Source organism: Marmota monax, unplaced genomic scaffold (genome assembly GCF_021218885.2).
Source record: "Marmota monax isolate L192 unplaced genomic scaffold, Marmota_monax_Labrador192_F-V1.1 WCK01_AAM20220418_F8-fsc00001, whole genome shotgun sequence".
Classification (NCBI taxonomy): Eukaryota; Metazoa; Chordata; class Mammalia; order Rodentia; family Sciuridae; genus Marmota; species Marmota monax.
The window spans coordinates 37,229,973-37,251,864 of record NW_026693777.1 but is presented as its reverse complement, the minus strand read 5'-3'; the positions used below and the strand labels follow the sequence as shown (position 1 = coordinate 37,251,864).

Genomic DNA, 21,892 nt, shown 5'->3' with positions numbered 1-21,892 from the left:
TGTTAGATAATGGGAATACATTGGTGACTAATAATAGTAATTATATTATACAATACAATAGTAAATACAATATACAATGAGAAGCCGTCTGTATTTTCATAGCTCATCGCTCATAATGTGTCCCGCACAGCAATCTTTAAGGATCCCATCTAGGACTGGTTGCCCTTCAGGCAGCATGTGTAACTACAACATTGAGGGGCTGTGACCAGTGGCTGGCTGCTGATGATGTCAGTCCTGTCCTCTTTACACATTAACTGCTAAGCATTTTTCACTTTGGAAAAAGCTGTCTCAAAAAGCAAATGCTTCTCTTTTCCAAGTGCTTTGCACACCTTTTCACCACTAGTTGATTGGAGTCTGAGCTACGGGACAAACGAGGGTCAAGAACCCTCCCTGACTTTCATTGGCCTTCATGATTTCAACTTGTTTGAAAAGTCGAATGTCCTCAGTTGGGGTTTGTCCCAGGGTTATACAGGGTAGTCAGAGCCAAAGATTAGAATTTAGGACCATACGTACAAGACAAATTTGTACCTCAAATTTTCCATTTGACACATAAATAATTATACATATTTATAGGGTACGGTGGGACATTTCAAGTCACATATCTAATGCGTGATGATTCAGATCTGGGTAATTGGCTTATCTGTCAACTCAAACAGTAATCATTTCTTTGGTGGCATTCAAAATCCTCTCTACTAGCTATTTTAAAATATGTATGGATTTTTGTCAACCATGGTTATCCTACTGTGCTATAGAATGTTAGCAGTTATTCCTTCCATCCAACTGCACCCTGTAACCCATTAGTCATCTTCTTTCCACCTCCCCTCTCTACACCCTTCCCACCCTCTGATAACCATTCTACCCTGTACATCCATTAAACTTTTTTTAGCTTCTGCATAGTCATGCCTGCTGCTATCCATGTACTTTACACCAGGGAAGCACATGATGGCAGTTGGTCCCACAATTGGTGGTTTTAACTTAGCTCACTTTGCTAAAGTGTTGTCTACCACATTTCTCTAGTGTAAAATCATCATTTTCCACTTTGAAATGAATAGTTACTCTGTGGGAAAATACTTTTAGACTGTGTAAATATTCTGTTCTCCATTCAAATTTTAACCAACCAATTTAGTATCCACTGCTGATGCTTCCCAGAATCAGCTATTACTATGGTGGTTGCAAAATGGTGATTTTCTTACTCTCCTATTCTTTCTGAATTTACTAGTTGGCATTCTACTCTAAGCAAGTGTTTTCCCTGCTTCCCTTCTGCCTGTCTGTCTTTCATCTATCTATCTATCTATCTATCTATCTATCTATCTATCTATCTATCTATCAATCCATCTATCTACCTATCTATCTATCATCTATCATCGGTCTGTAGGTATGCTATTTATTTAGTATCAGCATACATTCCTGTAACTGCTAATTTTGATGTTTGAACTGTCCTAGATTTGGTCAGTTGGAGTCCCTTCAGGCTGATTTCTTTTCTTTCTTTCCAACATGACTCTATCATTTTCTTGGGTGTTTCCTTGTTTGCTAACCGAATGAACTATTCCAATTTTCTTTGTCCTCATACTATCCCTGCCATAACCCTGGAATCAGATATTTCTCCAAGAAGCCCCTCCAACCCCCATTTCATTTAGGAATGGAATATGAAACCCAGAACTGAGCAGATGTCCAAAATATTGATGGCACAATGGAAAGCCCTTTTAATGAACTTAAACCCACTACTCACATAAAAAGCAGGCTCCCCACTACTCAAAGAATCACAGTGAATGGGTATCAGAAGGTGTGACTTGTTTCTTCTCCAATAGGTATCAAGAGAGGTAGCTGATTTTCTCTCATTCATTCTGTTTTTTTTTTTTTTTTAAATATTTGGTTGGTTTTAGTTCCAGGGATTGAACCTAGAGGCATTTAACCACTGATCCATATCCCCAGCCCTTTTTATTTTTTATTTTGTGACAGGGTCTCACCAAGTTGCTTAGAACCTCATTAAATTGAGCCACTGGGATTACAGGTGCCCAATCCAGCTTTTTAAAATTATGTTTTTGACCCACACTATACCTACCAATCCCTGTCATTAAATCCAGACAATAGCAGGGATAGAGGCAAATGCTCCAGCCACTTCCCTGCAGGGGTGGGGAAGAATACCCTGCTAGTTCTCACCCCAGCTCTGAGGGAAATGCAGAAACCTTCTTTGAGAAGAAGACTTGCCAGCCCTTCTGCATTTCTGTGGGTGTCATCTGCCCTGAGATCTTCTATAAGAGATTCAACTAATGCTGGTGTTAGTTACCCTGATGGTGGCCCTGAGGAACTGTGCCAGAGCTGATTGGCATTCTACCCTATGACACCAGCTCTGGGTCCCTCTGTGCTCCCTCTAGCTCAGGCAGCCGAACACAGTGGTGCCTGTTCTCACCGGCTTTCCCCACAGCCTCCCTTCCTTAGCTCTGGAAGGAACACCTAGGACATGCTCTGTGCATTATAAGTTGTTTACATTCACAGACGGTAGGGAGCCCCACTGCAATATCCTCCTGCCTTGAGGGAACGATCAGCGGGTCTGTCTTTTCTCCCTTCTGATATTAACTTGATCCATCCCCCAGCTGAGCAGGAGGTAGAGGCCACAGCCAGTTTGGGTTTTGGCAGTGAAGGCTCCTGCACTCCTGGCTCAGCCCCTGCATAGTTGAGGTTGGGCCAGGAATATGCATTGTCAATTGCAGGTGGGGTAGATTTTAATGAACATAAAATGATGAAGCTCATTCTTGGCATTTGTCATTTTCACTTTCAAATCTACCATTAAAAAAACCTTTATAACCAGACAGCCCAGAGGATACAAGTGCTGTATCAACTTGTTCCTCTCCAGAACTCTGTCGTCTCCTTTTATTTTTTGTAAAGTCAATATCAAGGTATTTCACTTAGAGCAAGATGAATCACCTCTTTTGTACATTATTTCCCTTCTGATTAAAAAACCAAATAAATAAAACAACACAAGTGAAACTCCCAAATCCCCTTCTCCCGTTCTGCCTTCAGGTCAAGTGCTCTGTCTTTTATAATCTCAATAGAAGGAAATCTGTGAAGCATGTGTCTGATATTCTAGAGCTCATTTAAGTCCACTGTGTGTTTGAAATACAGCAATATGTGGAAACACTTATACAAACTGCGGTAATGGAGCCTCCCCCTGCCCCAACATAACTTTGCTTTCTGCCAAGAAGTTTTTTTGGCAGTTTTTAAAAGGTTCACTCTATTATAAAAATGTTACAGACCAAATGGCTTTCTGATTGTCTTGACTGGGGCCACTGACTGGAGCCACAGAAGGGATGGCCGCAGAAGTCAGCGTCCGTTTATTTACACAGGGTTTGATGTTAATAGTCAGACACGGCTCTTGAGAACAGTTTATGTATGTGCACAGTTCATAAAAAGGGGAGTTGGATGTTGAGATAAAATTATTTATTTTAATCCAAGGCTGTTCACAGTGAGGAGATGGGGTTCCAGCGCCCTGGTATGTTGGACTGTCATGCTTTCCTGTTTATGGGATTGCTGATGACACTTTGTGCCTCAGGGCATTGCAGGGGACTTTATGAAAAGCTGCACAGCCACCCGCTTTTCTCTTGTGGTCTATCGTTCTACATGACATTCCTTTCATCTAGCTTTGTTTCCAAAATATGTGTATGCAAATATCCAGGGCACACACCAAGTATTGCTTTTAAAACAGACATTCGCCAAATTTGATCCATACTTCCGGCATTGATGTTTTCTTTTCTCCCCATTCTAGAACAAGAAACTCCTCTACGAGAAGATGAAGGGAGGACAGAGACGCAGGCGGAGGGTAAATCATGGTCTGCTGGGGTGGTGTTGGGATGTCTTGCATATTCTGAATGGGGCAGTTGACAAGCTGGAGGCTTCAGTTGCTGGAAAGTAGCAGAATCCTGAGGAACAGTACAGTGGTCCGGTGTGACAAGGGCCATGCCCAGAAAGTCCACCCTTGGCTTCTGGGATGGCTTCTTCAAGCTTAGGCACACAATTTTCAGTGGAATGCCCATAACCTCCCATCCAGACAGGAAATGTGCACTGTAGCCCTCCCAGCTGGGTGGGAGATGCAGGGAGAACCCGAGGCTCTGTCTTACCTTGAAGGGTCTGTGGGCCAGGGAAGGAGACTGCTCACATATCTGCCTCAATTAGGTAAAAACACAAGGCAAGAAAAAGGAAGTGTTGAACTGCATGCTCCAGCCATGAGTCAAAAGGAGTGTGGGAGCAAATGATGAGATGAGTCAAACTTCATTCCTTACACATATCTTTTCTTGTGGCCTAACCAGATGGATATAAAACCCACTGGACCTATGGGGTTGGTTTGCTGACTGCTGAGTTTACTGAAGGCTCAGTTGTTAATTATCCCAGGGCTGCCCAAGGTGGGACCTTGGTCTGGGTGCTCTACATTTAGCTACTGCCTAGTCACTTGTATGTGGTCACCTTGTGTAAAGCTGAACGCTGAATCTGCTTCGAGTTTCCATTGCATTTTATGGCATGGAGACATGATAAGTGATCTATCTGTGTATTCTGTTAATCCACTGGTACCTTATTAGATAGAAGGTCCTGGGCACTTGTCTCTTTTTTCCTGATCAGATGAAGTGGAAAATCGCATTATTACACAGTAAAGTACTACAAAATACTAATCACTTTAATTAAAACATACAAATGAAACCATACATCCACAGGAGTATGGTTTATTCAGAATCGCAGTTACCTGGATCCTAGCAAAATTTGGGAATCTGGACAGTGCTAATTATAGCCATTCTGAATAGTTTTGCCAAAGTCAGTCAGAGAGTGCTTTAAGAGGTGTGGATTATCCAGCCTCAAGATTAATCCTTAGGCTCCTGCAACAGACAGTTAAAGCCCCTGTGCTTACCCACAGCCAGTTTCCTATGTGAGAAGCAGAAAGTTCTTACATCTGGAAACACATCTTGGTTGGGAGAGTTAATGGGGTTATTAGAGGTTTTTCTTAGTGATTACAGCTTCCAATGGCAGATGGTGATAGGAAGGCTGTAATGTGTTCTTGAGAGAACATCAAGAAATTCTATTCTAGGAGCTCAGAATACACATAATTTACCAGGAAGATGGCTGGAATATCTCCCCATGGCACAAGGACATTTCCAAATAAGACCAGCGACTGACCCAAAATGAATAACTTAGCATGCAGCTTTAATCGGCTGGACTTTCTGGCCTACCATTCTTTCAGCCCTGACTCAGTGAATGACTGTGGGTCACAATCTAGGTCATTTTTCCAAGACAGCAGTGATTACCAAAACTCAGAAATCTGGCTAAGACACATGTTATAACGCATTTTACTTTGGCCTCAATGTCTTCCACATAGGAAAGGGGTAGAATTTAGGAAAATAAGGGTCACTTTGACCCAAAAGTATCAAGTTCTTCCTATTCTCAGGCATTTATAAAGACTTATTCTCGTGCCATAAGCCCTGGGCCTCTTCAAACTGTTGGGGAAACAGAAGCTACTGTCCCCTCATCAGGATGTTCCCAACTTGAGGTATTCCCATTTTGAGTGAAGACCTTCGACACTCCCTGGAGTATGAATCAATAGGGAGAAATTATGGGCTTGCTTTGTTGAAAAATCAAGGCTTGCTCCAGTAAAGCTAAGCATCTGCTGTGAGTTTCCAGAGGACAGCCCAAGCAAGGATCCATTCCCCGTGGCTCTTCCAGTTGTGAAATGGAAATAAGATTCTCTGTGTAGCCTAACTAGTCTCTCATCCAAGTGAGAAGATAAATACATAAACACTCTTGAGTTCAGGACCTAATTAAAACCAAAGCTTGTTATTATTATTACTCTGAAGTGTTGGATTTAATCCTAATAGTGAAACATTTATCCCAAAAGTTTAAGGGATGACTCCTTTTCCCCCTCAATTTTCTTCCCCTTACCTTCAGCCTTTGACATTTCTTGGTCTGGACAGTGGAACTTTTTTCCACAAAAGTCCCTTATCAAGAAGGAGTCCCCTGAAGTTCCAGCTGAGTGCCAGGTGGCTTTATGTGACTTTTATACTTACTTACTTTCTATTTGTTTCATTAAAAAAAAAAAGATCAATTCACCTTTAGATGACTTTGAAAAATTTTTTCTCTTAAGCTATATCTTGTTAATATTCAATATTTACTATTTATCTTATTTAATGCAATTTATTGGTTTTTTAATCCCATGTTTGATAAACATGACCATCTCATATTCTTTTAAAATGTTACAATTTTCAGAATAAATGCTATTACTAAATAGAAAATATGATATTGAATGTGCTTTTACAGTCCAGTGTTCCACTTACCCCAAGATACTGATACTATCCCCTAGGGTAGGCCAGATCGCTCTAGTTGACAATACCCCAAAAGTATTAAAGAGTATTTTAGAGATGATTGTCTGTTTGTGACATCACTTTTCAAATATATGAGGACTTTGCTCACTTTGCAATTCTCACCTTGTTAATGATGCATTTTTGCAAGAGTGAGTTGAATCATTCATTTTATCAGACATAATGTGAAAGGACGTTTATGGATAAGGTTCCTTTTATTTTCTTTTGGAGAATGTCTGCTTATCTTTCAAGAGCATCAATGGCAGGCCATTTCCCATGGGAAAGAGAGACTCACCTGTGAACTGCTTCCATTTGTCCATGGGGCTTATCATACAATGAGATTGCTGATCATTTGTAACCATAGCTTCTTTCTTATATTTTGGTTCCATTGCTGGAAGGCAACTTCAATAAACAAATATCTTCCAAACTATTTAAAATTTGCTTGCTAAAGATTTTGTTGTAAAGCTCCAATTGTTAGTTCAAATCCAACACCCCCCCCCCAAAAAAAAAGATGTATTGCAGACAGAATGGGAAAACCTTGACTCATTCAGAATATCAAGATTTCAGAGTATGGAATCTTGAATCCAAAAATAAAGGAGATATCGATACAGCCATAGTTTCCTTCTTTCTTTTGGCTTTTGAATTTTCTGAGAGAGGGATTCCAGAGGCCCTGATGACCTTTCATTCACAGTCACAGGATGATCTCTGCCCAGTCTTCAGATGCCAATTCTCATTTGGTGCTACTCTGTCCTCCACTTTAGAAAAATCATCCTTTTTTGAGGAGTGGGGGTCAAATCCATGGCCTAAGCATACATGCACTCTACCACTGAGATACCCATCAATCCCTAGAATGTTCTTCTTGTACAATAATTGAATGCATCCCATATTCCCTTTTTCACCTTAGTAGGACCATAGAATAATGGATTCTAAAAAAAAATCTAGGGCTTGGTATATAAGTTAGTAGCAAGAGCTTATTAGCTGGTCTGCCACAAATTTTTATGCCAAAAAAAAAAAAATTTAAGGACCGCATTGCATTTGATAAGTAACTGCGGTTGTATGATATCATAATCTGTCAAATGGTGTTTCATAGGCCACTGAGGTATAAAATAATACACTGGAGTAATCACTTGGTAGGTGGGAGGTATCATTGTTAGCTTATTGTTAACCCAATAGGCAAGAAACAGTTCTCATTTACTTCTTTTTTGAGATAGTTATATCTGTTGCTCACATATAATACCAAACCATATTTTTTTTTTCAGAGTGTCAATCCATATCTACAAGGACAGAGATTGGACAATGTTGTTGCAAAGAAGTCGGTCCCCCATTTTTCAGAAGAAGATAAGAATCCAGAGTAAAGAGAAGAAGATGCTGGCTGGAATCCCCTCCCCCATGCTGCTTATTGCATGCAATATTAGAGCCTCTGTGAATGGAAGCATGTTTCTTATATAGATAATTATGGATGAAGCAGCTGTATGTGCATTGTCCTTCACAGTGATACCTCTGCTTTCTGCTAATTAAAATAAGAGCTCCTTTTTATGTGGATCTGCAATGAACATTAAAATTAAAATGTATAAGTTGAGTACAATAAAAAACAAGACTTCAAAATGCTCAGATTTCATGCAGTTTAAAATGGTGTTTGGGGCTGTGCTGTTTTGGCTGAGTCTGTAAAAAGCTGGCATTTGATTTTGATTATGTAGTGCATCCAACCCTTGGGTCTTGTTACACACCAATAAAGAAGTTTGTACTCAAGGGGAGGGGCTGACACATCTCACTTGGCTGCTTCTTAATAAATGTGTATGCAAGCATTGGTGTGTGAAGTTGTTGTTGTTTTTTAGTGCATTATGAAAAAAACACTTTCTTTGTTTAGTAGAACACTGTGAGATACATGATCTTATCGGATCTGAACAGTAATTCTGTGAAGTAAATGGAGCATGTGCTATCCCCACTTTACAGATGGTAGAACTGAGAATACTCAACACACCACTGGGAATAATCAGAAAATCCCAGAATAGAGAGACTTTACAGGCCAAGTAACTTTTCCAATAAATAAATGGCAGGAGAGTACACCATGGGAAATAATAGATTTTTAAAGGGCTGTAGAGGCATATAAACTAAATAAAATGTGTGTAGGTCTTATTTGTATTTGAACTCAAGTCAAATTTTACGAACATTGATCAGAAAACTGGGGAAGTTTGAATAATGACTGAATATTTTTTGCTATTTAGTTGTTACATGGCACTAAGTCTGTTTTTCTTTTCCATAGAACCCTTATCTCTTAGGGATAAATATTGAATTATTTTCAGATGAAATGACTTGATGTTTCAGATTTGCTTTAAAATAATCCAATGGTAGTGATTGTAGGGGAGAGAATTTAGAGTACAGATGAATCAGAATTGGCCATAAATTGATAGCAGTTGAAGCTGGGTACTAGGCATATGGGGATTCATTGTACTTCTATCTCTATATTTGGATATATATTTGAAATTTCCCACACCATATATTTTTTTTCAGAGCGTCAATCCATATCTACAAGGACAGAGATTGGACAATGTTGTTGCAAAGAAGTCTGTCCCCCATTTTTCAGAAGATAAATTAGAGGTTAAAAGATAAGAGTAGTTTATGGAAAGCATTGGCCTGGAAATAACAATGTAGACTAGTTTTCCTGGGGTATTGTGGAAGGAAGTAGCAGAGAGGTCCATGGGAGAGAAAATTTGGTTGGGGGGCTGGTAAATTGGATGGCAGGGGCCTAAGTGTCTGGAAGGAAAAGTGATTTTCATGGAAAAAGAAAGGAAACTTAGAGGTCACAGTCTATCAGCCTTTCCACAAGGCTCCGGCCAAGGATCTTTGAAACTAGGAAGTCGGTTGTAACCACCCCAGAGACATGTGGAGAACAAAAGAAGAACATGTGTGGTACAGTAGCCAGAATGGCAGGCACACGGGGCTAGCTCCATCAACCCTCAGTTCTGATTGAACTCCCACTGTGGGTACAGCCCACTGGAGGCCCCCAGGAGCAGTTACCCAGCATGAGGATACAGGCTGCCCCAGAGGAGTTTACAATGGGGCAATCTTGAAGAGAATTGCTTCTTCTTGTTGCTTGCTGGGAGGAAGACAGAGAGAGAGAGAGGGAGGGAAGGAGCGAGAGAGAGAGGAAAAAAATGTTGTTTAGTGTTTTCTGCAGCATTTGTCTGAAGATGCCCTCCCTACCCTCTGCCTACCAAGAAAGTCACCAGGCTGGGTCTTCTAGAAATGGCTTTTCAAAATGTATTTGTACCAACAATGCAGAATGTCCCCGGATCCACCTGAAATTCCTGAAAGGAGAAATTCTGAGCTCAAGTGTTTCTGCTAGGGAGATGGGAGTCTCTCTAGGTTGGGTAGCTACCTGGAGGTGATGTGATCTTGGAAAACTGGAGTCATCCACTCAATCTACAGTACCTCAACCACTGCCACACAGTAAGAAGCAGCCACCCACCCACATCTTCCCACCTCCTGGAACAGATTCTGTCCCTTTGGCAAGCCTGCAAGGAGGACATCCTGTTTGCCCAGCGAGGCACAAAGGCCAGCAGAAACATCCATTCTCTTCTTTTTCCTTGGAAAACTTTTAGAGGTACAAGGTAGCACTGAGAATGGCACAGATTATCAGTCACAGCCCCAGGCTTAGGGCCCAGGGAGCACAAGTCTCAGGGTCCTCTCTATCTCCACTAAAGTGTCACTTCATTGGACCAGGAAAACGAGGAACCAGAAAGTGAGAGTGTATATTTAAAATAGCAAATGGCATTTAGATTATCAGATGTAGTCCTCTTGGGAGGACTGTGGGGACTAGTGGTGGGTGGATGAGGACATGGCTAATCATTGCACCTATTGCCCAGCTGGAGTGAATACAGATGAGAAAGTGGGAGAACAGAGTGGGTATGGGTTGAAAATGCTTGGGAAGCACTGCTTCTGGGGTTTATTCATGAAATTACTTACACAAAATACTTATTTAGGTATAATATTGGGGGTACCAATAAGAGAGGGGAAAATCAGCAGCAAAAGTAATGAATAACGAGTGCAGTGTACTCAGATGAGCCCACACCCACATTTTGGGCATAGCATTACAGGTAAATTAGAGTGGAAAATAAAACTGATAGGGGCCTGGGACAGGCAGCTGGGGTGGGACTAGGTAGGGTGACAGTAACTCCCATTTAGAGTATAGTTAACACCATACTTGAGAAAGCACCTGTTTCTAGACTGATAATCTCGTTATTATCACAAAATAAAATGCAACAAAACAAAATAGATACTGTCCTTTGACACCTAAGAATGACCTCTTGGTTTAGCCAAACCTCACCTGCAGCCCTTTCTAGGGAGATGGGAGTCTGTCTGGTATCAGGATGAATATTACTTAAGGCGGGGGGGAACTACTCACCACAGCATCTGAATTGCAAGGGGTCTAGTGGGCCATTGTCATCAATGTGGACACTCCATGCACTCAGAGTGAACTACAGCTGCAGCTCTTTTGTTTTTTAATAATTTTTCAAGCACATACCTAACGTTTTAATTGTTTTTTTTTTCTTTCCGAAAGACCTAACAAGCACAATTTTAGAGGAGGAAATGTTTATTTGGTGCTTACAATTTCAGAGGTCTCAGTCCATAGACAGCCAGCTCCATAGCTCTGGGTCCAAGGTGAGGCAGAACATTGTGGCAAAAGGGTGTGGCGGAGGAAGGCCATGACAACAGAAAGTGGAAAGAGCACTTGACTCACTAGGGACAAAATATAACTCCCAAAGGCACATCCCCAATGAGCTCCTTCTCTAGCCACTCCCTGCCTGTCTATAGTTATCACCCAGTGAATCCCTATCAATAGATTAATCTATTGACTAGGTTAGAACTCTTTCATAATCCAATTTTTTCACCTCTGAGCATTCTTGCATTGTCTCACACATGAGCTTTTAGGGGATTGGGTACATCTTATGCCTAAACCATAACACCTGATATGCCAGGAGGTGATTTGGAATGTCCCTCCTCAGGGTACCGCCAAACATTTGTGTAAGAATGCCAAGGTCATTCATCAGTCTAGTGGGAAGGTGGAGATTTTTGGAGTGCTGTCAGCCCCTGCTGCCATTTCTAGCTACTACTAGCCTTGCTGCCGAGTCCTGGCCTCACACAGTGCTTCAGTGCTTGTCTAGTGGGATGCCGGGTTGAGGCCCCAGAGCTGCTGACACAAGGGTCCATGCTCAGTATGCAAAGCTAGAGCACTCTTTTTTTTTTTTAAAGAGAGAGAGAGAGAGTTTTAATATTTATTTTTTGGCAGACACAACATCTTTATTTTGTATGTGGTGCTGAGGATCGAACCTGGGCCGCACGAATGCCAGGCAAGCGCGCTACTGCTTGAGCCACATCCCCAGCCCTAGAGCACTCTTAATTCACAGTCACCGTTGCTTTCTAGAGTACAATCCAGGGAGCTGCCCCGACATGTGCCACCTTACCACTCTTTCCTCCTGCCCTTCAACCACCAGTATGTTTTTTTTTTTTTTTAAACACTTAAAAGCAGGCTAGTTACACACTTTCACACTTTCCCCAGCATAACGGGATCTTATCATGCTTCTTCCCTTACATAATCAAAAGGAGCCAGGAGCACCTCCTCCAGGGGTACTGCTCATTCTGTCTCTAATCCACAAGCTTCTACATTGTTATGGTTTAAATGTGAGGTGTCTCCCAAAAGCTCATGTGTGAGACAATGCAAGAAGGTTCAGAGGAGAAGTGATTGGGTTATGAGAGCCTTAACCCAATCAATGAATCAATCCCCTGATGGGGATTAACTGTGGTAACTGAAGGCAGGTAGAGTGTAGATGAAGGAGGCAGGCATTGGGGGTGTGCCTTTGGGATATATATTTTGTATCTGTTAGGTGGATTCAATCAATCTCTCTCTCTCTCTCCCTCCCTCCCTCCCTCTCCCTCTCTCTCCCCTGATCATAATGTGAGCTGCTTTCCTCTGCCACTCTCTTCTGCCATGTTTTGCCTCAAATCAGGCTCTGAGGAATGGAGCTAGCTGCCTATGAACTGAGACCTATGAACCCATGAGCCCCCAAATAAACTTTTCTTCCTTTAAAATTGTTCTTTGAAGGTGTTTTAGCCACAACAGAGAAAACGCTGACTAAAACACACACTCTCCCTACAGACAGAGGATGCTGACATTCAAAGCAGTCTTTGATTGGGCACTATCTCTGCAGAGGGCATTCTTGCACAGAGCTAAGATTCTCTCTAAGATGTTCTAATTCATTCACACCCATTTTATGAGTCAGGACAGGGTCAGGTAAGGGACAGAAGTGATTTAGGAATCAAGATGTCACATATAAGAGGTTGATCAGGGACAAGAGTCATGGCAGAAGCTGTGAGGAATAATAAAGACCCAGAAGAGGGACAGCTGACCAGAGGAAGCACATCAGGAAAGAAAACCAGAAGGTCTGAGCTTTCTGAGCTTGCTGTAGTTTGGATAAGTGCCCTCCAAATGTTCATGTGTTAAAGGCTTGGGTTCTAGCTATGGCACTAATGGGAGTGGTGTGGCCTTAGGGGTTGGGGCTCCTGGGAGGTCTTTAGGTTATTGGGGATTAGCAATTGAAGGGTATTGTGGAACTCCAGGCCCCTCCTCTTTTTCTCTTTTGCTTCCTGGCCGTGTAGTGAGTGATTGCTCTCTGCCGCACACTCCCACCATGATGTTTTTGCTAAGCACAAAGCAATAGGGCCAACTGATCACGGACTAAAACTTCCACATTGGTGAGCCCAAACAAACCTTTCTGTCTATAAATTGATTGTTTCGGGTGTTTGTTGCAGTGCTACAACACTGTCAAAAGAGGCTTTCAAAGCCAGGAGTAAAATTGGAAGCAGAATATTTTAGGCAAAGAAAGATACGTGCAAAATAATATATAGAGAGACAATAGTATATGCCAGAGTTCAGCCTGGTTATAGTTTAAGCAGTAACACATTTGGGAGAGATAAGAGAAAAGCCTGATGAGGTGGGAAGAGACTAGATACAGTCACATGGGAAATGCCAAGGAGTGTGGACTTCATTCTGAAGGAGGTGGTGTTCCCAAGGAGATTTCGTAGGAGAAAGGGTATTATCAAGATTATATCTTAAAATGATCACCAGTAAGAATATGCAGACCAGGCCCAAGGCTGTTGATGTTTGTAATCTAGACTACACAGGATAGAAATAAGGGGGTGAGGGAACAAGAGAATATTCATTATTTGAGAATATTGAAAGTTAACTTTAAGAGAATTTGGACTCCAAAAATTGGGTAAATACTCCCAACAGAAAATTGTATCTAGAAATAAAGTGAATGTCAGTCTTTCAGCTAAATCAGGCAGCCCCATTCTTTATCATCCTCCTTTGTGTTCCTGTGAGACATCACATGTGCTTTCCACCTAGTCCCTATAACAGAGAATAATAATAAACATTGCTATATGTGCACAGTAAGATCTAGATGCATGGTTCATTTAATCCTCCCTCACTATCTTTTATAGAGGAAGCAATTGAGGCTGAAAGGTTGGACAGTTTAGCCAAAACTCTATAATCAGTAAATGATTGGAACTTGAGTTTGGCTTGGAATCCCTGATACTATTCCCTGGACCACACTGCTACCAGTACTTATTTACTTATGTATCTGCCTCGGTTATGTGCTCCTTGAGGCCATGGACTATGTTTCTTGTTTCTTTTTAACTTGAATCTTGCATTGGGGCTAACAAGTGGGCAAAAACTGAATACGAAATGCATGAACATGGAGAACACTTTGAAGAAGTCATAAAAGGTTTATAATCTTATACTGTGTATAAAAATGGAAGAGTGGTATTATCACTTACTTGGTTGGGGCTTACACATTGACTTTAAGCTGTGTATTTGATTCTCCAGACTTTTTGAGAATCAGCCTATAAAAATCCCTTTCTTTCTTTCTTTTTTAAAGAGAGAGAGAGAGAGAGAGAGAGAGAGAATTTTTTAATATTTATTTTTCAGTTTTCAGTGGATACAACATCTTTATTTTATTTGTATGTGGTGCTGAGGATCAAACCCAGCGCCCCACGAATGCCAGGCGAGCACGTTACCGCTTGAGCCACATCCCCAGCCCTAAAAATCCCTTTCTTCCCTGAGTTTCTACCCAAATGTCCCAGTTCCAGAAGTGTCAAGGTGCAGAGGTCCAGCCAAAGACCCCAATTTGCTACATTCCAAGGATGGCCGTGGGTCACTATTTTATTAGAAGATGAACCAGACCAGTGTAATGGCCCTACTTTCCATGAGGGAAAAATCTGAGGGCAGCCACAGCCTTGGGTTATGCTATGGGTTTTCATCAGCTGGTGCTCTTCTGACCATGAAACACCCAAAAGCCAAGTGGGCAGCACATATGGGATATGCCAGCCCTTACCTAATATCCAGTGCTATGACAACAACCTTGGGATAAGAAGACAGAGAACTTGGGGAAAGTTTGCCTATCAATGGGCAACTTTCTTGAAGGTTTGGAGGAAAGAATAAGAGGACAGGGAGCAGATCATTATCTTGCAAAAGAAGCTCCCAGGACATTATTCACTGGATCTATCAAAAGCCAGATCTACATAACTAGGAGTATATCTTTAAAAAGGAACATTCCCTGAAACCTTCTGAGGCCTGGATTTTACCAATGGCTTAGACATGGCAGGACTCAGGGGAGCTTACTCTTACTTTTACTTCCTATTTCCTAAGGGGGGAAAATTGTCTTTAACAAGAATTTTGGCTGCCAAGCTGTTTTCCCAAAACAGGTTGATGACTTAATTACAGATGGATCAGAAACATGTGGATCAAATTTCCTTCTGAAATGCACATGTGTTTTGTAATTAAAAGGAAATGTGTAGAATATAGCAGATTTGGTGGGCAGAAAGCCCTGGGAGAAGGCAAGGTATACTGAAAATTATCAGTACCATTTAATGAAAGAACACTTAAACTGCTAATGGGCACAGAGGAATCCACAGAAAGAGTTGGTAAGAGGTTTGTGGATGTCACACTTTGGCTTCTGAAGTTCGTAAGAAAAGGAAGGGTGTTTGCAAAGATTCTAGTAAAGGCATCCTTGAATTTAGGTTTGGAAACATATTAAGTTGGACGTTGTAAAGAAAAATCTCTGAGAAAAGAGTTCCTATAGGATGGACTGAAATAGTTCATCCAAATAGAATAAAGTTCCTCTGGGTCTGATGAATTTAGCATGAAGGTAGAACTTGTTAATATACCATTCTTCCCAACAGAAACAAAAAATTATATTCACAGGAAACATAAAAATATTTGCAATAGTTCTTAGTGTGGCAATTGGATGCCCCACGAGTGAGAAATATCTTCATAAAGTCCATTTGGCAGCCGTAGTGATTTTCCTTGCAGGCAGGACACATGTGACCTTTATCTTTGGTTGCCACTTTCCTAGAACTCACCATAATAATACCATTCATCTGTTCATCCAGCAGCAATTATCAAAGATCTAGTCTAGGTGACAAATACTGAGCCATGCTCTAGAGCTGGGGAATCTTATTTATATAAATATATAAGATATAGGCTCTTGTCTTACGTAGTTTACAGCATGGTTGACAAAAATGACTTTGGCAATTTGTACATTACTATATTGTACTTGATCCTGTAGCATCATAGTTTGATGGAGTAGTTAGACATGGAATCTTTGTAATTCGATTTGCATTTAACCTTGGGTTTAGCAACTTCCAAGTTGTTCAACCTTAAGCAAATGAATTCGTCTTGTTGAACCTTAGTTCTATTATCTGACAAATGGGAAAAGAACCTTAGTTCTTTTATCTGACATATCTAATTGATGTGTAGGTAAATTATCTACAATACAGTACCTGGGTTAGGATTCAATTTGGAGGCCAAATTCAAAATCAGTTGGATTTTAGTGCAAGAAACAATTTCTTTCTACTCTGGTTCTTTCAAGATGAAATGGATTTCATGCAAGAAATTATGTTCTCACAAAATTATTTGAAAACGTGGAGAAGTGTGAGACAGGAATCCATGACTGGGCTTAAGCAACCCAAGGTCATTAGCATAGCTGGAATCCAGAGGTCAGGAAGTGGCGACTGGTGCTACTGACACCACTACACCACCATGTCTGATGCATGACACCCAGGGACCATAGTCTGGGCATAGGAATGCTGAGGTTGCCTGCAGCTACCACTCTCACAGCCCAAACAGCAGCTGCAAAACAGGTTTTCCTCTCTGTTCCACCTTCAGAATCATCTTGTTTGGTGTTCTAGTTTGCTTCCAGAAAACTAACTGCCAAGTATCACCTATATTTTCCATATTGGAATTGGCAAAGCACAAGTGAGTTTCATGCTTTGTCAAAAGTTAGAGAGCCGGTTGTATGATCTTAAGTTCAGCCATCAGTTCACTATAATAGCTCTAGAAGAGAAAAGTGAGACTGTAGAATTTTAAAGACTATTTTTTCTAGTCTTCTTGTTTGATAAAACAAGAAAGCATGCTCAAACCAACCAACAAACAAACCAAAAACAATAACAACAAAAACCCCCAAATAATTGCTGCAACGATGTAAATCAAACTCAAGTTGTATCCTTAGTTTTGACATAGGAATCATTATGGTCCCCCCACCCCACACCCATCTCAGATGTACAGTGGCAGGAATGGACAAGGTGAGATTGCAAGCTTGTCTTTATAATTTTCCACTACATTTTGGTTTATTTTGTTTGATTTTTAGATTGGGCTGCTAGCTTATTTAACCTTCACAGCTTTAGGAAGATTTCACTAGAGCATCCAACAGAAGATTAATCCATCATATTGAGATGGCACCACTTACCTAAGAAGGTCAAATTACTTAGCAATTAGTCAATCAGACTCCAGAATACTCTGAGAGAGAGTGGCATAGGAGAGAGAGAGAGTTATTTTCATTTAGATGAATTGAGGGAGTGACAGGGGCTGATGGAGGAGCCAGAAAGAAACGGAGAGAATCCCTTGTACTATATTTCTCCCAACCAACAATCCAGGAAACATTTTCCAAATCACTTTTTACATATGTCTTGACTGCTGAGTCACCAAAGATGTCTTCAATAGATTCACAACTCAAACCATATTGCAGCATTTTTTTAAGTGAAGGGGAAGATTGAAAATGAGAATATAATATTTCTTCTATTTTTGTGAATGGATGTGTTTGATATAAAACATTGTGAGCAGCTAATACTATATTTGTTACTATGCTCAGATCGATGGGTGCCCAACCAAAAGCTGTAAGAGTCCCACATGACTCCTGATTACATGCTTGTACATACAGTTTTCCTCCTTTCCTCACATCTTAGGAGAAAGGGCTTTTTTAAGATACATTTTTTGAACACTGAACTGAGTAAACTGCTTTTCAAAAGGCTAAAGTGCTTTCCTCCTGATTCATTGTGGATGCCTACAAGAATATTTCCTTTTAAGTTAAAGCAATTTAAAAATTCTTCCCACTGAATCAATTTACATATTTTTATTGCCACTATTTTTAATAAGGAACTTTTCTCTTTTTTTAAGTTCATTCTACTTTGTCCCAACCTTTCTTGTACTTCTTAGGAGAAAAGAAACAGAGTTCACTTAAAACACTCTTGTTTATGATGGATGTAACCACAAACTTTTTGTGATGTTAACCCACTCACAGAAAGACAATCTGAACTTCAGAGTATTTGTGTTTGGAGAGAAGGCTCACCAAGGAGAATGGGCTCATTTCAAATCAATATATTATAGGAAAGAAAAGATCAAGGAAGAGTGGGTCTTAAAACTGTCAAAATATGAGAATTTGATGGGAAGAAAGAAGGAAAACAGAGCAGTTGGAAATGCAAAGATAAAAGAGCTGGATCCAGACATGTCTATGTAATTTCCCAGAAATGGAAATTGTACTGGCAATTTGGAAAGAGATATCGAAAAACAATATGCATTAAATATTGAGCATTTCTTGCAGCAATGAACTTGGAAGGCTTTTGGAACACATGGCATAATGGACTCATGATTCATCTACATATGGCCTTCTTCTTAGTGACTGCTGAAGGCAGAAACTAAGTTTCATAAGGAATTAAACCCAGAAGAGGAAGCTAAACATATTTTCAGGAAAAAACAACAACAGCAGCAACAATAAAAAAATAAAAATAAAAACTCTGATAGGCTTCTAGGTAACCAATAAACTATTAATAAATACAGCCTATTAAATTCACGTTGAGATAGAGCACATCTGTAATTTCTGTAATTTCCTTTAATTTTCCAACAACTCTGCACTGTGGGTATCATTGCCCCTGTTTTCTTGATAGTCCAACGGTGGACTTGTCTGCAGTTGTTCAAGGAGCTGGTGGTTGAGCTTAGATATGAGCAGAATTCTTTCCAAGGCACCAGTGATTTCCAAACCCGGTTTTGATAGAAGCATTTGGAGAGCTTTGTAAAAATACAGATTCTTGGGGCCCAGCCCAGGAAATTCTGATTCAGTAGTCTAGAGTGAGCTCTGGGAATTAAGATTTTTCAAAGTTCTTCCAGTGGACTCTAACACATAGACAACTTGGGGAAACTCGGCACACAGTTGCAACCAGAGCTAGTGTGAGAATGGCTGAAGATAGAGGCCCAGGAGGGAAGCGGGTAAAAGACAGGAGTGTCACCGATCTATTAGCAGTCTGCTAAACTATACCTGGCTATAATTAGACTCACTAAATTCTACCATATCTATGATCAACCTGGCCTGTGCGAGACCCCCAGGGACTCAAGGGCAAGGAATAAATGACTTCTATTCTCTGAGAGAGTCAACATTCCATTGAAGAAGCTGTGTCTGGACATGTAACCAAGGGGGAATGAAAATGTGACAAGAACCACGGAGAATGCTCAAGGGTCTCAGAGACTTGAAGTGAGAGTAGGAATCCAACAGAGAGATGAGGCTGAGCACTTCTAATGGAGGAAGCAGCAGGCACAGAGGCATGGAAGTGGTAATCTTCAGGGCATAGGTTCCCTTTGGGTCAAGTGATGGATCTGCAGACCAAGACCATCTGGGAAACACTGAAAACAGGGTGAGAGAAGGTGCTCCCTACTCGGCTGCCTGCTTCACCCCTGCTATATGTGCAACTTAATGGCTGCATCAAACAGTTCTATCCAAGCAAAATTTCACTTCACAATTTGTCTTCATAGTGGCAAGATTCTTTTCCCTAGATTGATGGCACAGAGCTCCCATGGTATTAACTGCTATCAAAATAGACACTCAGGACTATGGAGCTAAAGCTTATGTACCAATTATTGGAAGCTGCTGTTGTCTGAAACAATTTGACTTTCTTATTTTAAAGTACTGATGCTCTCCCCTCCGCTCCTTTCCCCTCGCTTCTCTGCTTCCCTCCCTCCCCCGCCTCCCTTCTTTCTTTCCTTTCTTCCTTCCAAGAAGACTGGAAGCACAAGGGGCTTGGGCTAGTGTCTTGGGGTCTTGGTCAGACAGACTTCTTTGATACTGCTGAGAAGCAGCCACAAAAACTTCTCAAGGGGAATGCAAATAAAAACTATACTGAGATTTCATCTCACTCCAGTTGGAATGGCAACTCTCAAGAATATAATTAACAATGAATGTGGAGAAAAAGGATGTGGGGAAAAAGGTACATTCATACATTGCTGGTGGGACTGCAAATTGGTGCAATCACTATGGATAGCAGTGTGGAGATTCCTCACAAAACTTGGAATGGAACCACCATTTGACCCAATTATCCCCTTCCCAATTACGCCCAAAGGACTTAAAATCAGCATACTGTAGTGACACAGTCACATCAGTTTTGGGCAGCTCAATTCACAATAGCTAAGCTATGAAATCAAAATCAACTTAGATGCCCTTCAACACATTTTCTTTATCCATTCACGTGTTGAAGGGCATCTAAGTTGAAATATATATATATATATATATATATATATATATATATATATATATATAAAACTCAGCCATAAAGGAGAATGAAATTATGGCATTTGCCAGTCAATGGATGGAACTGGAGAATATTGTCCTAAGTGAAACAAGTCAGTCCCCCAAAACCAAAGGGCAAATGCTCTCTCTGATATGCAGATGCTAATACACAATAAGAGGGGAAGGAAGGGGAGATAGGAATAGGAAAGACAGTACAATGAACCAGACATAACTTTCCTATGTTCATGTATGAATACACGATCAGTGTAACCCCACATCACATACATCTACAAGAATGGGAAGTTATACTCCATGTAGGTGTAATATGTCAAAATACATTCTGCTGTCATGTATAACTAAAAAGAACAAAAAGAAAAAAAGAAAGAGAGAGAGAAAAAAAATTTCTCAAGGGGAAGCCTACCCTATTCAGTCTCTAGACATCTATGGATTGCTCTGGTTAGCAAAGTAGCTGTTGCATAAATCAGATGATTAATTTTTAGAACTGTTTCTTCTATGACTCTGTCTTCATGACCCGGAATCATACTGCACTCACACTGCATTTATTCTGTGCTCAGCCACTACCCTACAACGTGGTGGAGATGCGGGCAAGATGTGGTCACATGCTAGGGAAGGTCTGAGATCTCCTAAGGCTAAGGCAGATGGGCGACTGGCGTCACTGGAAAACCCCTGCCATACCTAGGAGACTCACGGAGGTCACCTGGAAGTTGGTATCGGGGGCAATGCAGCTATGTTGCCCAGTTCAAAGCATGTCCACTTTATTCTCTCTCTCTTGTCACACAGACAACTAACAAGAGTGTAGAAACAGACATTACAGTCAAAGTTACCTAATCCCTTGGAAATGTTTCCTCCTCCTGGCTGTCTTCCAAGTGAAATGAAAGTGCATCTTAAGGCTTATCTTGGAGATCACTTTCACGTTCTGCATGTGCGCATAAAAGAGTTTTTCTTACAGTTGGCTTCTTCCCTCTCTGATCCTCTCTCCAAAGGCACCACATTTCTCTGGAGAGTGTGTCCCAAATGCTTTATGTCTGCGAGGCTCTTTGCAAACATTAATAGACAAAAGGTTAGTTTATATAAAGCACACATGTATTGCTCCGACATAAGCAGTGAGGAGCCACTGTTTACATTTTTTTGTCTTTCTTTCAAAAAGGAATGAGAAATCATATTCCAGATGATCTAACCTTTTAAGCAAGGAAGGGGAGGAATGGAGAGGAAACCAAGATCCAAAAGATAGTGATATTTGGACTTTCTGTGAGCCAATTGCAAATGGCACTTAAATCCACGTTTATGTTTCAAGGGGAAAGCAGATCTTCAATTTGCTTTCCCATCTTCACTTCATGCTTCTTTGTCTTGAGAGACTCTCCAAACTCTGAACTTATTTATAAGTTTCTGATTTTAAAAATAGACTGATATAGTCACTAATAACGTCATAATGGCAATAGGGCAGACTTGAGTTTTTATACAAATCCCAGGAAGACAGGGCCCATCTGAGTTTTCAATGGTCATGCGTTCAGAATTATTTAAAACTAAAGTAATGTGGTATCTAAACTTGTATTTCTCATATGTTTATATTTTACACAATGAGACGTCTTGACAGTATCAGCTACTGAATTATTTAACGCACTTGGAATTTAGGGAAGCCTTTTCTTG

The 21,892-nt window shown here is 40.7% G+C and overlaps 1 protein-coding gene across 3 annotated transcripts in view; it reads left to right on the top strand.

Annotated features, from left to right (window-relative positions):
• The window catches only part of LOC124104744 (neuroendocrine protein 7B2), a 76,925-nt gene extending 68,785 nt beyond the window's left edge, over nt 1–8,140 (top strand). For all 3 annotated transcript variants that reach the window (XM_058584669.1, XM_046461836.2, XM_046461835.2), the window contains 2 exons: nt 3,764–3,817; nt 7,595–8,140. In XM_058584669.1, coding sequence (XP_058440652.1) covers nt 3,764–3,817; nt 7,595–7,690 — 150 coding nt within the window. In that variant the 3' untranslated portion in view covers nt 7,691–8,140. The remainder of the gene's footprint in view (nt 1–3,763; nt 3,818–7,594) is intronic.
• The last annotated feature ends 13,752 nt before the right edge of the window (nt 8,141–21,892 follow it).